The 16372-nt window shown below is 44.3% G+C and overlaps 1 protein-coding gene across 1 annotated transcript in view; it reads left to right on the top strand.

Annotated features, from left to right (window-relative positions):
* CD40 (CD40 molecule) overlaps nucleotides 1–16372 on the top strand; it is a 137542-nt gene that overhangs the window by 95467 nt on the left and 25703 nt on the right. The window contains exons 6-7 of the mRNA XM_040330183.1: nucleotides 1727–1820; nucleotides 16306–16364. Coding sequence (XP_040186117.1) covers nucleotides 1727–1820; nucleotides 16306–16364 — 153 coding nt within the window. The remainder of the gene's footprint in view (nucleotides 1–1726; nucleotides 1821–16305; nucleotides 16365–16372) is intronic.

Genomic DNA, 16372 nt, shown 5'->3' with positions numbered 1-16372 from the left:
GGGGGCACAGTAGGGTGTTTTTACATTTTAATGTGGGGGGGGGGCGGCGCTTTTAACCCCCGCTAGCGGTTGAAGAAAGGGTAAAATGCGACTGTGTATCGCCGCTGCTGAAGCGCCCCCCCCCCCCCCCAAAAAAAAAATTCAGCGGACGCCCATGTTTGGAAGTGCAGTTGCTGTAGATCTGAGGGAGACATGCAAGGAAAATAAAAAGCAGCATTTTAGCTTGCACATGATTGGATAATAAAATCAGCAGAGCTTCCCCTAATTTCAAATCGACCCCTCAGATCTACAGCGACTGCACTTCCAAGTGCACTTTCAAGTGCACTTTGCACTTGTAGTGCAAAGTGGATTTGCCTTTCGGAAATAACCCCCTAGATGCCTTATACTATTAAGCTTTTTATTAATAAAAGTATATAGTTTTTTATACTTGAGAATTTGTCAAATTCTATGTGTGATTTACAGTATGCTGACAGTAAAATCCCTTTGATCTTAAGGTATATGCAAAGGATAATAAGTGAGGCTGAGAGCAAAGGAAGACCCTACTGGTATTATCATAGTGTTCCTAATAATATAGTACAGTAAAGGTGTTTAATTAAATATGTCAAACTGAAATACATGGTTTAGTTATTACACTTGCAATGTGCTAATTAATGGAATATCAATCACAATAATTGTTCTGTTTAATAAAACTACAGAAGCAATTAGCTATCTGAACTAAGACTGCTGTCAGTAGAAAGTCAGCCAGGTTGCTGATATTAAGGTGACAAATATAAGACGGGAAAATATGTTATGTATTCATTTAGTTTGCTATGTTTAAATATGATGTTCTTGTATAAGGAGACCTATACAAGGTCATAATATTAGCTTTCATCTGTGAAGGTTTTTTTGTTTTATATATTACATCATCAGAAAGATATACAGACTTAAAGGGATTGTAAAGGTACAATTTTTTTTCCTAAATAGCTTCCTTTACCTTAGTGCAGTCCTCCTTCACTTACCTCATGCTTCCATTTTGCTTTAAATGTCCTTATTTCTTCTGAGAAATCCTCACTTCCTGTTCTTCTGTCTGTAACTACACACCGTAATGCAAGGCTTTCTCCCTGGTGTGGAGTGTCGTGCTCGCCCCCTCCCTTGGACTACAGGAGAGTCATGACGCTCTCTACGTTGCAGATAGAGAAATAAGCTGTGTGTTAGTGGGCGTCCTGACTCTCCTGTAGTCCAAGAGAGGGGGCGAGCACGACACTCCACACCAGGGAGAAAGCCTTGCATTACTGTGTGGAGTTACAGACAGAAGAACAGGAAGTGAGGATTTCTCAGAAGAAATAAAGACATTTAAAGCAAAATGGAAGGATGAGGTAAGTGAAGGAGGACTGCACTAAGGTAAAGGAAGCTATTTAGGGAAAAAAAATTGTACCTTTACAACCCCTTTAATACCGCTAGACCTTCCCCAGCACACCTTGGTATAGTGCCTTGAGTAAAGGATGCTGCGAGGTCCCAAATCATCAACTATCCCTTTGCTTTAAATTAATAGAAGACCATCACAATACCAAGATGTGCATGTGAAGATTCCTATTTCCTGCATTTTATGAGTGGCTTTTCAGGCATAGTTTGGAATAGTCACTGCAGTGTCCAGCAGATACCAACATCTGATTTACATTAGAAATGGTCCCCCGTGTATCATACAATCATTCTCTGTTTTTTAACAAAGTCCCTTTGTTTTTTTCAGCTGAAAGATATTCAGACACTGAGTGTGCACCATGTCAAAATGAAACCTTCTCTAATGTTGCATCGGACACAGAGCCCTGTAAGGATTGGCAAAGGTAAGACATATGCAGAATGACTTACATACATAACAGGCAGGACTGTGTTGTGGAGTCTTGATGAATGGACTGCTAAAGCACCACAATGCATACAAAGACAAACATGCACCATTTTTTCCAAAGCAGCATAGCAAACACACATGTCCTCCAAAAAAAATAAAAAAATCGTACAATCCCATATACCCAATTCTATACCCACAGTTGATCCAGAGGAAGGCATAAAACCTCAGCAGAGCATGATCCAATTTGCTACAGCAGGGGAAAAAATCCTTCCTGATCCCCCGAGAGGCAATCGGATTTACCCTGGATCAACTTTACCTATAAATGTTAGTACCCAGTTATATTATGTACAGTTAGGAAAGTATCCAGACCTTTCTTAAAGCAATCTACTGAGCTGGCCAGAACCACCTCTGGAGGGAGTCTGTTCCACATTTTCACAGCCGCGTACACATGACCGTTTTTAATGACGAGTAAAATGCATTTTTTTTAATCGGTCATGAAAACTGGTCGTGTGTAGGCTTTAACGAGGGGGGAAAAAACACGCATGCTTAGAAGCAAGTAATGAGATGGGAAATTAGCATAATCAGCCCAAAGAGTGGCGCCATTCGAATGGAACTTCCTCTTTATAGTGCCGTCGTACGTGTTGTATGTCACCGCACTTTGCTCGACCATTTTTTATCACGATCGTGTGTATGTAAGGCAGGCTTGAGAGGAATCACATAGAGAAAAACACAGTTTTTTCCCATGACATGAATAAGGGTCGTGTGTACGCTGCATTACTGTGAAGAAACCTTTCCGTATTTGGAGATGAATTCTATTTTCCTCTAGACGTAAAGAGTGCCCCCTTGCCTTTTGTGTTGACTGTAAAGTGAATAACTCAACAACCAAGTTCACTATATGGACCTCTTATATATTTGTACATGTTGATCATATCCCCCCTTAATCTCCTCTTCTCAAGATTGAAATAGATTTAGTTCCTCTAATCTTTTCTCATAGCTGAGCTCCTCCATGCCTCTTATCAGTTTGGTTGCCCTTCTCTGCACTTTCTCCAGTTCCCCGATATCCTTCTTGAGAACTGGTGCCCAAAACTGAACTGCATATTCCAGATGAGGTCTTACTAAAATTATTTGAACAGGGGAAAAATTATATCTCTGTCTCTGGAGTCCATACCTCTCTTAACACAAGAAAGGACTTTGCTCGCTTTGGAAACCGCAGCTTGGCATTGCATGCCATTATTGAGCTTATGATCTACCAAAACCCCCAGATTCATTGTTGATTTAATACAGGGGTCTCAAACTGGTAGTCCCATCATGCCTCTGCCTGTGGGAGTCATGCTTGTAACTGTCAGCCTTGCAATGTCTCATGGGACAGTTTTGCAACAGTTGAAGGGCCACAGTTTGAGACCCCTGGTCCACATCCTCCAAGAAAAAGTACATTTAAACATTTTATATTTGAAAAAGGACACTTGAGTTCTTCTACAACATGGGGTATTAAATCAAAATTCACGGAGGTCCGATCAGTAAAATTTTCTTTTGGCGGAGGTCCAAATTGCATTTTTGTGCGACGACTCAGATCCTTCGCATGACAGCCCTCTCCTCCTATATCACAATCTTGTTCTCATATCAGTGTCCTCAGTCTCCTGCACATCACAGTCCCCCACTTTGCTTCACAGTTTCCCCTTCACAGTAGTGTTCTCTGGGCTCTTTCATGTCAGCCCCCTCCACTCCCTTCAAAGTAGTGTTCTGAACCCATTTCAGATCACATGCCCCTTTTATTCAAAGAAGTGCCTTCAACCCCTTCATCAAATCACCACGCCACCACCACAATAGTATCTTCTTCCCCTTTCACTTTCACTACACCCCACCCCCCACAGCACTGCCTCCAATCACATGAACAATCCCCCCCCCCCCCCCGACCAACACACACACAAAGCTGCCACATTTCACAATCCCCCCACAATTGTGGGGGCAGCCCCTTGACATCTTTTCCTCGCAGCACCCCCCCTTCACATTACCCACAAAACTACCCCCCCCCCTTTACCTCTCCCCTTTCACATCACCCACCTTAGTTCCCCTCTCAACACCCACACAATAGCATGCCCTGAATTCTTCACATGACCCCCACATCATTGCCACAATTCACGTTTCCCCATCCCACTGCCCCCCTTCACAAATACCCCCCCCCCTTACACACACAGCACTGCCCCTCCCCCCGCAGTGTCATCTTCCCCCTTTAAATCCCTCCCATCCTTCACAGTCATGTCCTCTGCCCACTTCACTCTTCTACCTTAGACAGAGTGGGGGAGGCACAGCAGCAATGGATGGAGGGAGGGAGATGCCGGAGTTACATTTTCATATTAGCAGGCCGGTGATTGGTTGCAAGCACTACCCTGTGTCCTTACAACCAGCCACCTGCTCGTTAACTTAAAAAGTTAACTCGAGCTACTCCTGCTCCCACCTTCCATCAGTGCGGTTTTTCCTCCCACCCCCAGTTCAAAATTGTACTGCCTCACGCTCTTTGCTCTGCTGTGATAATGACAGTGGCGGAGGCTTGGGGAAAGAAGTGGCTCCTAAATGGTGCAACTGCAGCTGTTCAGGTGGGGCCCACTATTAAGTGATGCCTCTTCTACAGGCATAATGGAATAAGAATGATAATCAACTATTAACCACTTCCTGCATGTCATATGACGTCCAGCAAGATAAGTCTTGGGGGCCTCAGTCTGACACACCGCATCACCAATCTTGGTAAAGCGCCTATGACGATGTGATCAGCTGTGTCCAATCACAGCTGATCACATCGTAACCAGGACATGCCATTTATTGGCTTTTCCTCTATTCACACTGACAAGACATGGGTAGAGGAGAGCCAATCACCTGCTCTCCTGACGGGGGGGGGGGGGGGGTCATAATCAGCGCATAGATTATCAGTGCAGACCCACCAAGAATGCCCACTAGAGTCCACCAGGGATGCCCACCCATGACCACCAGGGATGTCCACACATGACCACTAAGGATGTCAATCACTGCCCATTAGAGGTGTAATCAGTGACCACTAAATATGCCAATCATTGCACATCAATAATGCCTGCCAGTGCCTCCTCATCAATGCCGTCAGTGCCGCCTATAAAGTGCTCATCAGTGCCCCCTATAAGTGCCCAACAGTGTCGCCTATCAATGCCCATCAGTGTCACCTATCAGTGCCCATAATTGCCGCCTATGAGTGTCCATCAGTGCTGCCTATCAATGCCCATCAGTGCCACCTATCAATGCCACCTATCAGTGCCCATTAGTGCTGCATATTAGTGCCTTATCATCAGTGCCAATTAGTGCCACCTCATTAGTGCCCATCAGTGCAGCCTTATCAGTGCCCATCAGTGAAGGAGAAAACTTATTTACAAAGAAAATATATTTTTTTCTAAATCATTGGTTTAGTAAATAAAAACACAGTGGTGATCAAATACCACCAAAAGAAATCTCTATTTGTGGGAACAAAATTATAAAAATTTTGTTTGGGTAAGATTCTTGGGAGGGACAAATCATGTGTCCAGGTCCCACTAGAGACCAGCAAGCTGTGTGTGCAGGTGCGCACAGCCTTTATAATCAATGGGCTGTCTGCAGTTCAGGGCTTGACCCGGGAGACAGAAGGTCCCCTGCCCAAAGGTCAGGACTTGGGCCAGTGCAGCAGGGAACTGCAAGAGAGCCGAGAGAGGTGCAGAGATGCACATGAGCACAGTGGTGTTAAGAGACAGTCTGAAGGACCAAACTAAAGGCCTAATACCTTGTACACACGTTCGGTTTTCCCGGTGTTAAAAAGTCCACTGGGAAAACCGAGGGGAAAACCGAGAACCTGGTCGGTAGCCTTTTCCCCCTACACACGGACGGTTTTCCTTGCAGGAAAACTGCCATGGGAGTTTCGGTTGGGAAACCCAGCCGTGTGTATGCTTCACCGCAGGCTTTACCCATAGAAAAACTGCCGGCTTAAAAACCGCGATAATCCCGGCGGGAAAAAAGAAGACATGTTCTAATTTTTCCCGCCGGGATTCCCGGCGTTTTTCCTGTCGGCAAATCTGCTATGGAGCGTACACACGCCCAGTCAAAATCTGTCATGGCAGTTTTCCTGACGGGAAAACCGGCCATATGTACAAGGCATTAGTTGAACTTTGAGAAGCCACTTGAATAGGTAGCCAGGAGGCTTGATGTAATTTGACTTTGGTATTTGAAGTGATGGTGGAAAGCCCTGTAAGGGCTCTTTTACTTTCTTCAGAAACAAAAGTGGGCCAGCAAGTCTTGAAACATAATTCCTGACTGGTTTTGAACTCACTGGAAAGCACTAAACCTTAGTGAAACCCAAAAATGACACAATATATTCGTGGAATGTTTAGCATTCCAGAATCATCTTCCCATGTGATATGCTACCAGGCTATTGCATGTTTGATGAACTAAAGCATCAAAGGGCATCTTTCACAGATCCTGAATAAGCTGGTTTCATAGCGGTGTCTAAGGAAATAAACTGGCAAAGTGTAGGAGTTATCAGCAGCCGTTGTAAGAGGAAGGGAATGGCTAGCTGCTGATCACAGCCAGTGTTTACAACATGTGATTGCTCTGATTTGTTCACAGCGATCACAAGGCATGGAGCCACTCTGAAGCCCTGTACACACGGCCGGTTTTCCCCTCTGAAAAAAAACATTCACGGGATTCCTGCCAAGCTTGTCTTGCGTACAGACTGTCATACAAAATCCCGCCAGTACAAAGCGAGGTGACGTACAACATGTACAACGGCACTATAAAGGGGAAGTTCCATTTCAATTGCGCCACCCTTTAGGGTGCTTTTGCTGATCATGTGTTATCGCGTGTTAGTAAATGTTTGGTGAGAGACGATTTGCGCTTAATAATAATTTGCAGCGTGAGGAATGTGCTATCTCCATTACGAACGCTAGTTTTACCAGAAGGAGCACTCCCATCTCATACTTGATTCTGAGCATGCACATTTTTTTTACCCTCGGAAAAGCTTACACACGGGAAGTCAGATGGGAATCCCGATGGGAAAATAGAGAGTAGGTTCTCTATTTTTTTTCTGTGGTTTTCCTGTGGGGGAAAACTGGCATGAAGCATTCACACGTCCGGTTTTAAAGGCTAAACGCTCTCATGGCAGCTTTCCTGTCGTGTGTACGAGGCTTGACTGATTTTGTCTGTGATCTGCACTGTCTAATGACAGCGTGATCACAGGCTTGGTGAGGGCATCTGGCATGTACAAAACAGATGAATATGGCCCAGATTCACAAAGCACTTACGCCGACGTATAACAAGTTACGCCAAAGTAAGTGCAAATGTGCGCCGTCGTATCTGTGCGCCAGGCCCACAAACTAAGATGCGTCTAAAAACAGGCTTTACCCCGGCGACGTAACTTGCCGGCGTAGGGTGGGCGCACATTTAGGCTGGATGCATGGTGGCGCTCCCATTGATTAGCCATTCAAATGTGGGAAATACGGCGATTCACAAACGTACGTGCGCCCGGCGCAGGCTACGCGAGGTGCGCGTAAGTTGTACGTCCGGCGTAAAGTTATGCCCCATAAAGGAGGTGCAACCCAGCAGCAGACATGCAAAGGTCTGCACCAGGGAACACAAGCCGGCGTAGTTTACGTATTTTACGTTGGACGTGTGTCTGGCTGGGCGTAGGTTACGTTCACGCCGTACGCAGTGATCCGGCGTAGTTTAGGCAGTTGTTCCGACATGGTTGTGAGCATCCGCAGAGGGATGCGTCCACATCACGGCGCATGCGCAGTTCGTGATACGTATCTGTCTGGCGCTCGGCCCATCATTTGCATGGGGTCATGCCTCATTTGCATGGCTCACGCCCACTTCCACCTACGCCGGCGTACGCCTTCGAAACCCAGCGCAGTTTTGGGAGCACTGGCTTTGTGAATTCCATGCTTGCCTCTCTGCGCTGCGTTGGCGTAGCGTATATTGTTTGCGCTACGGCGGTGTAATGTACGCCCGCTCTCTGTGAATCTGGGCCAATGTCTTTAAATGTCCACTCAGAGAAAAAGGTGCTCTAAAGGTTTGTTTCATTGCAATGACTGGTCGTGAAGAGGTTAAAAAAAAGAGAAGAGTGAATATCATTTTTAAAATTACATTAGTGTGTTTAAATATGATTTTAGTAATTGGGTTTAGATGTACTGTAAGCACTGTATAGCCAGCCTGTATCCAGCAGGTATAAGGGGGGTGCAAATGCAACTGCATCCTATGGGCCAGATTCACGTAGATCAGCGGATCTATAGATCTGCTCGATCTACGTGATTTAAGATCCGCTCCCGCAAGTTTGAGAGGCAAGTGGCTAATTCACAAAACACTTACCTCCAAACTTGCGGCGGCGGATCCTAAATCCCCCGGCGGAATTCAAATTCCGCGGCTAGGGGGAGTGTACTATTTAAATCAGGCGAGTTCCCGCGCCGATTTAAATGCGCATGCGCCGTCCGGCGGAATTTCCCGGCGTGCATTGCTCCCACTGACGTCGCTAGGACGTCAGTGGTTTTGACGCTTACGTAAACGACGTCCATCCGTATTCTAGAACGACTTACGCAAACGACGTTAAAAAATTCAAATTCGACGCGGGAACGCCGGCTATACTTAACATTGGCTGCGCCTGATAAAAGCAGGGGTAAGTATACGACGGGTATGCCGCTACGGAAACGTCGTAAGAAGACTGCGTCGGGTCCGCGTACGTTCGTGAATTTGCGTATCTCGCTGATTTACATATTATTCAAGGTAAATCAGCGGGAACGCCCCCGGCGCCATTTTTAAATTGAAAAAAAGATCCGACAGTGTAACACAGTTACACCTGTCAGATCTTAGCCCTATCTATGCGTATCTGATTCTATGAATCAGGCGTATAGATAGGACCAGTGTAAGTCAGAGATACGATGGTGTATCTGTAGATACACCGTCGTATCTCTTTGTGAATCTGGCCCTAAGTTTTTGGTAATTGTAAAAGACAATTGTTTACATATTTTGAATAATTTATAGATAGAGAAATTTTCAGCGACTCTTAATGACATTCTGATATCACATTGGTAAATGGAAGGCAGTATAATAAATATAAATTATAAATAGTAGTTTCCATTTCATTTATTAATAAAATGCTGTAGCTACAGGCTGCATTAACTTTGAAGAACTCAATCAAGATCGCTCTTTAATTGCAAAGTGTTGAGTAAATAGGCTATTTGATATAAATGCGTGTGTGTTTTTTTTTTTTTAATGAAGAAAACCTGTTTCAGCTACATAAATTAAATCTGTTAATTTCCTTCAAAGGAATTCCAGATGAACAAAAATGCATAAATTGCACCAAACAGTAATGCTGCTTGCTTTAGGCCTACTGGTTAATAAAACATCAGTCGATTAAAGTTATTCCTGTCACAAATTAGGATGGAGGCAAAGAGTATGTATGTGTTTTCATGGCTGTAAAGCATATATCAGTATGATTGGCTTTTATGTCCGTTAGCCTTATTCGGTGTGGTATATGTATGGTGTGCTGATCACGTTCTAGTGCAGCAATGCTAGTAAGTGCAGTGTTTTAAATTTATATGTTATTAGAATAGACCAGACTTTCTAAACCCTTTTAACATGGAGGAATCCTTGAAATAACTTCTAGGTCTTTGGGAACCCCTGGCAAAAGCTACCACTTAGCATGTTTGTAAGCAGATAGTTGCTGCCCAGGAGGGTAGGAGGTAATGCCTTTCTCGATTCTTTGCTTTTTGGTGGGTTCTTCTCTGTGTGTCCTGCCCATTAAACCTCTGCTATATAAATATAGGACAGTGGTTCAGTACATGGTAAAACCCTTATGCCGCGTACACACCATCACTTTATGTGATGAAAAAAAATGACGTTTTTAAAAACGTCACTTTAATTGACTGTGTGTGGGGGAAAACGTCGTTTTATGTCTTGTAAAAAACGACCAAAAAAAATTGAAGCATGCTTCAATTTTATGTGTCGTTTTTCAAAAGTGCACTTTTTACTTCACAGAAATTGACCGTGTGTAGCAAAAAACGTCGTTTTCTAAGACGTTTTTTCATCCACGCATGCCCAGAAGCTACTTATGAAGCGAGCTTCAATGGTAAAACGTGGTGGAACGTAACCTCACTTTGCAAGAACATTGTGAGAAAAACGATGGTGTGTAGGCAACTTTGTCTTTGAAAATTGAAGTTTCAAAAACGTCATTTTTTACTTCACAGAAAGTGTCGTTTTTTTTTCATCACATAAAGTGATGGTGTGTACGGGGCATTAGAGGGCTATAGTAGGGAGGGTTGGGATTCCCACCGTGGAGAGTCTGAGAGAGAGCTGAGACCGTTGCCTGTAATGCCACATACACACTGCTTTTTATTTGACGTGATACTTCTCAAGCCTGCCTTGCATACACACGATCGTGATAAAAAAATGCTTGAGTAAAGCGCAGTGACGTACAACACGTACGACGGCACTATAAAGGGAAAGTTCCATTCGAATGGCGCCACCCTTTGGGCTGATTGTGCAAATTTACCTTCTTATAACTTGCTTCTGAGCATGCACGTTTTTTCCCCCGTCGTTAAAGCCTACACACGACCGTTTTTGACGACGTGAAAAACGATGAGAAAAAATAGAGCAGGTTCTAAATTTTTAATGCCCATTTTTCACATCCAGAAAAATGCTCTGGAGCCTCTACGCGACCGTTATTAACTGTAGCGCCCCCCCTTAAAATGAGTGGGGCGTTACGCTAAAGTTAGTGGGGAATGGGAGATTTTAGTTGCTCCCATTCACTAATTGTTAGTTTGTGCTGTTGCCAGTTCAGAACTGCCTCTTGGGTCAGTCTGTGTGTCCAGGGGTGCACTGCCACCCCTGGGCGACAGTTGGCACTATAGGGATTCTGACAGAACCATCCTTCCCCAGCAGCCAATCAGAGGAGTTTACCTCTTTGGGCATGCTGGCGGGGGGTATATCTGGGGCACCGGCCATTTTGCTGAAGTAGTCTGCGGGGCCCGAGTTCCAGGTGCAGCATCCACCTTCAGGGTGCGCGCATCCGCGGGCCCCATCCTCATTGCCTGCCCGGTTGAGGCTGTGCACCTTGCAGAGCCTTCTTTTGATGAAGAAAGGGACCCCAGCGGCTTGCTGGGTTCCAGATCCTAAGCTGGAGGCTGAACGGTGGGGAATTGGCTCATGAGAACCTGAGTGCAGAGGTTGTCTGCGAGGCCTGGACGAACCACCGGGGGGCCCGATCACCACGCTACATGACAGGTACCTTATGTTTGCTGTCAGTAGGTGATCCTACAGAGTAAGACTTACTGGGAGGATTTGCTATCCTTATACACCGATTATACTAAGAAAATTTACTACGCCTGTGGCAGAGGCATTGTTTCCTCCCTGTGATCTGATTATTGCGAGTGACCCTTTGGCTGCCAGGTCCGAGTTAACTGCCTGTCCAAAGGGCACTTACCCACCCTGACGAGGGTGGTGACGTTTGAATTATTTGTGCCGAGAGCAGGCTTGCTCTCTATGCTTCTGATATCCAAGGCCTGATGCTACAAGTTCTTCCTACTCATCAACCTCTTTCTCTACTGTGTGTACTGTTGATGTTGGCCTTGTTGGCCTGGGAATAAAGCATTGGAAACTCACGCTACCGGCTGGACACTTGTTCTTTCATCCACACTCATAAGTATCACTTAAAGACAGAAGAACTTGGTAACCTAATACGCCGATCCCAAATCAACCAGCGGCTCCTTCAGGGGTGAGCGCTACATAACGACCGATTTAAAAAATTGAATTTTTCTTGTCGTGTGTACACGGCATAAGGAAGAGAGATGGAGAATGTTACTCACGAGGAGCAGAAGGAGATCATCTATTACCAACAGGATGTAAAGTCATCTGAACTTGGAGTTCGACCCAAAGACACCAGCACTGGAGGTTACCTCTAGGAGGACTTACATCTGCATGAGAGTGCCTCTGATGGACTATATTTGCTGGACCTCTTCTTCGCATCTATACCAGGGCAGTACAAGCCTGTAGCTAGAAGTAGGAACTTGGGAAAGACCATGCATTTGTATGCTGGACATTGAAATGTTAAATTTTACACTTTCTAAAGTAAAGCATTGAAATGATGTCCTTGCCTGGTCCGAAGTTACTGAATGGGGTGTATTGCAAGGAACAGTCATGGTTCACTGTGTGGATCTTAACGCACTGGGATTTGAAGACTTTGGTGTGAAGTGGAGTAATGGGAAGACAAATGGTTACCAAGGGTAACAGATGTTTAACATGCAGCCTTTCTGTAGCGTGTACCCATTATAAGTGGAAGGGCCTCTAGCAGCGAGGGAGATGTTATCAGTACTCCTTCCGATGGCGGGCTGTTTCCCAATGCAACAAGAGCAGATTTGCGCTGCAGAGGTTCCCAAGAGTTAAGTTATATGCACATATGGAGCTTGTGCAGAAGGTACAGCGGGGCCCAGTACACTATTGGGGAGTAGTAGTGGAAAACACTGAACAGGCGGATGTGAACAAGGCTTACCAGTCCCTTCTAAATGCAGAATACAGAGAAGGTGTACATTGACATGGGGACCCAAGAGAGAACAGTTGCAGTGCAAGTGTAAATGGTATATATTTATCTCTAGATTTAAGATTTAAGATTAGAGGTCCGCATTAAGGTTGACCATTCCCCCACAGCAGCATCAGCCTTGTCCCAGGGCATTGATGAAGATGGCACAAAGTAAAGGTACCCCATGTGAACAAGGTGACCCTGTACAAGGTGCCTAGCATAGCCCAGAAGAACCCACCCTGGAGTAGGCCTCTCATGTGACCTTGCTTGGCACCCAATAGGGAGGGAAAAATGGAGGGCATGATAACCACCATGTCAACCTGACCTGCCCTCACCCTGCATGTTGGTCAGTGGAAAGGATGCTCTTTACATTCGTAGTCATTGGTAAGAATCTCCTCCTTACATTGGTGGACAGTGGGAAGAATGCTCTTACACTTCGGAACAATAGGAAGAATGAGCCTTATGCAGGGCTTTTTTTCTCAGACAATGGGTGCAGGAACTCCCCCTTTCCGAGTCACCCCTTTTCTCCACCCCCTACCCACCTCCCAGTACCGCCACTTTTAGACAATATAGAACCAAGTTTAATTTTGTGGTGCTAAGTAATTTATATGGAATTTGGTAATGATATCAAGAAAAAGCAGTAAAATAGCCAGCAGCCAGCAACAAAAATTCCCCCAACAACGATGGACCACCCACAACAAAATTTCCCCGCCAGCAACAATAGACTCACGGCAGCATCAACCGATCTCCATACAGCAAGCATTAATAGACTCTCTGGCTGCCATCAACAATAGACCCCTCCCCCAACAGTAGATCTCTTTCAGCAACAACTGACCCCCCAGCAACATAAGACCCCCCTAGAAACAATAGGTCCCCCACCAGCAACAATAGACCCCCCTGCAAAAATAGATCTACAGCAGTGAGCATCAATACTCTGCAGCACACCCCAGCAACATACAGTCAGTTCAAAAGGTGCCGGAACTGCGTTCCCCCGCGTTCCCCCGCGTTCCCGCTGAAAAAAAGCCCTGGCCTTATGACTGTGGTCAGTGGAAAGACTTCTCTTTACAGTGTTGGTCAGTGAAAAGAAGCAGGCAGCCTGCAGTTTGCAGGTGATCAGAAGGAAATTTGTCACCTCCTGCACAACTGTTTGAAGAGGGATTTCACACTGGAATCCCTCTTCACCACACCACAACTGTGTAACTTAGATGCAGTTGGGGCACTGCCCCACCTTACTTTTTTCTTGCAATTGAAAGTCTTGCAGCTTTGAAAATGTGTATGGGGCTGGCTGGCAGCCATTTGTAGGTTTTGACAGGTGGCTTTCATTTTTTTGGCCACTAACAATGCCCATGTGAAAGGTGTCTTAGGCCCTGTACACACGATCAGTCCAAACTGATGAAAACGGACTGAAGTTCAGTTTCATCGGTTAACCGATGAAGCTGACTGATGGTCTGATGTGCCTACACACCATCAGTTCAAAAACCGATCGAGTCCAACACGGTGACGTAAAACACAACGACGTGCTGAGAAAAATGAAGTTCAACGCTTCTAAGCATGCGTTGACTTGATTCTGAGCATGCCCGGGTTTGGAACCAATGCTTTTGCGTACTAACCATCGGTTTTGACCTATCGGTCAGGCATCTATCGGTTGTAAAGCAAGCTCTAAATTTCTGGACCGAAGGATAACTGACTGATGGGGCCCACACACGGTCGGTTTGGACCGATGAAACTGAACTTCAGTCCGTTCTCATCGGTTTAGACTGATCGTGTGTACAGGGCATTAGAGATAACTAAAACATCAGTGGTTACTTACAGTATAAAAGAGGCAGACATTTCTAGATATGTGCATTCCCGTTCGTACGAATGTTATTTTCGTACGAAAATGTTAATTTTCGTACCCGCAGAATAATGTGTACATACGAAAAAATGTAAGCACCAAAATACGAAAACGACGGGATTACGAATGAGTCGCATAACGAACAACCGCAAATACGAACGAACGATCCGACGAAAATACGACAAAACGAAAACGGCAAAAGAACGAATATGACATCTATAACAAAAGACTTGCATTCTGTATTTTGTTTGAATCCTTGTTCTGTTCGTATTTTGATTTTCAGTCGTATGTTCATATGACATCTAACAAAAGATTTTCATTCTGTATTTTGTTTGAATCCTTTTTCTGTTTGCATGTTCATATGACATCTATAACAAAAGATTTTCATTCTGTATTTTGTTTGAATCCTTTTTCTGTTTGTATGTTCATATGACATCTTATAACAAAAGATTTGTATTCTGTATTCTGAATTCCTTTTTTCTGTTCGTAATTTGGTTTCAAAATACAGAATGCAAATCTTTTGTTATAAGATGTAATTTTCGTTTTTTTGAATGGACAGTGAGTGTAGTTAGTTAGTGAAGCAGCTTCTCTTTTGTGCTGAGTACAGTAAAGCCAAATAAACTTTTCTGTGGATTTTCGTCTGAAGGGAGATCAGTTGGCCAGACTTTTGAACCTGGAACCCAAAAATGGTTTTCTGATGGAGTTTAAAAACGAACGAACGTTCGGTAAAACGATCGTTTTTATGTTTGTTGTTAAAAAAAGTCTGACCAAGTGTATGGGGCTTAACAATAGTTAATATGGATGAGCCGCGTGTTGAAAGTGCCGCGAATCCCGCGATATATTTACGAAAGTACAAAATGACGAAAATTCACGAAAATTATTGTCTAACAAGTAACGAACATGAATTAAACAGAATAACGAACCATCCCGCATGTACGAAAATAAAACGGTAACCAAAATACGAAACGATCGGAATACGAAAAAATCGCGTCGTACGAAAAACGAACGGGAACGAACAGGAAAACGGGCGTCTTACGAAAAACGAACGGGAACGAACCTACGGAACGGAACAAAAAAAAAACGAAAAACATTTCTGTGCACATGTCTAGACATTTCCCATTGCTCAAGAATCTCCAAGAAACATCTGGAGGAACCCAAATTCTATCCATTCATGCCTGAGATTTACTCAGCCCTGTCACAAACAACAGCCAGGCAAATTACATCACTTAACAATTAAAATTTATGTTATGCCATGTACACACCGTCGGAATTTCCGATGGAAAAAGTCTGATGGGAGCTTTTCATCGGATATTCTGACCGTGTGTATGCCCCATCTGATTTTTTCCGACGGACTTAGATAGAGAGCAGGTTCTGAATTTTTCAGACGGAAAAAAATCCTATGGGAAAATCCGTTTATGAAATTCCAACGGGGAAAGAAAACATGCACGCTCGGAAACAATTCAACGCATGCTCAGAAGCATTGAAATTATTTTTCTCGCCTTGTCGTAGTGTTGTACGTCACCGCGTTCTTAACGCTCAAAAGTTCAGAGAACGTTTTTGTGACCTTGTGTATGCAAGCCAAGCTTGAGTGGAATTCTGTCAGAAAAAACATCCAACTTTTTTCCTACGGAAATTCCGCTCGTGTGTACAGGACATTAGTTATACTCTGTCGGAGGGGTACAGTGGTGTCTGCTATGTAGCTCCATCCTGCTCATTGGACAATGAAGGAGTAGTAGGAAACGGATAAAATCATCCCTCTGCTCCTTCTATTCCCTCCTATCAGATTTTTCCTTTTAGCACATTTTTTTGAAGCGCACTTAATTGACTATTAGCACCACCCCTCCCTCTCTCTGAATATCGCTATACAGGGGATTGCAATAGGCTGGTACCAAGTCAAATGCTTACAAGAGTTACATTTAAAACACTAAATTCAGCGCTGATGACCAACTTGCAGTAGTTTTTTTTTACATACCACATTTATCCTTTGGCTATTGTTGGTTAAATGCAATAAATCCTTATGTGGAATATTATCCTTATGTGGAATATTATCCTTATGTGGAATGTTATATATCACAAATTGTTCTGTCTTCATTCTAGCTGTGCTAGATCACAACTACAAATCCTTCCAGGAACTGACAGAACTGATGTTGTCTGTGGTAAGTTA

This window comes from Rana temporaria, chromosome 12 (assembly GCF_905171775.1).
Source record: "Rana temporaria chromosome 12, aRanTem1.1, whole genome shotgun sequence".
Classification (NCBI taxonomy): Eukaryota; Metazoa; Chordata; class Amphibia; order Anura; family Ranidae; genus Rana; species Rana temporaria.
Note: the sequence above shows the minus strand (reverse complement) of the source record. Positions and strands in the feature narration are given on the sequence as shown.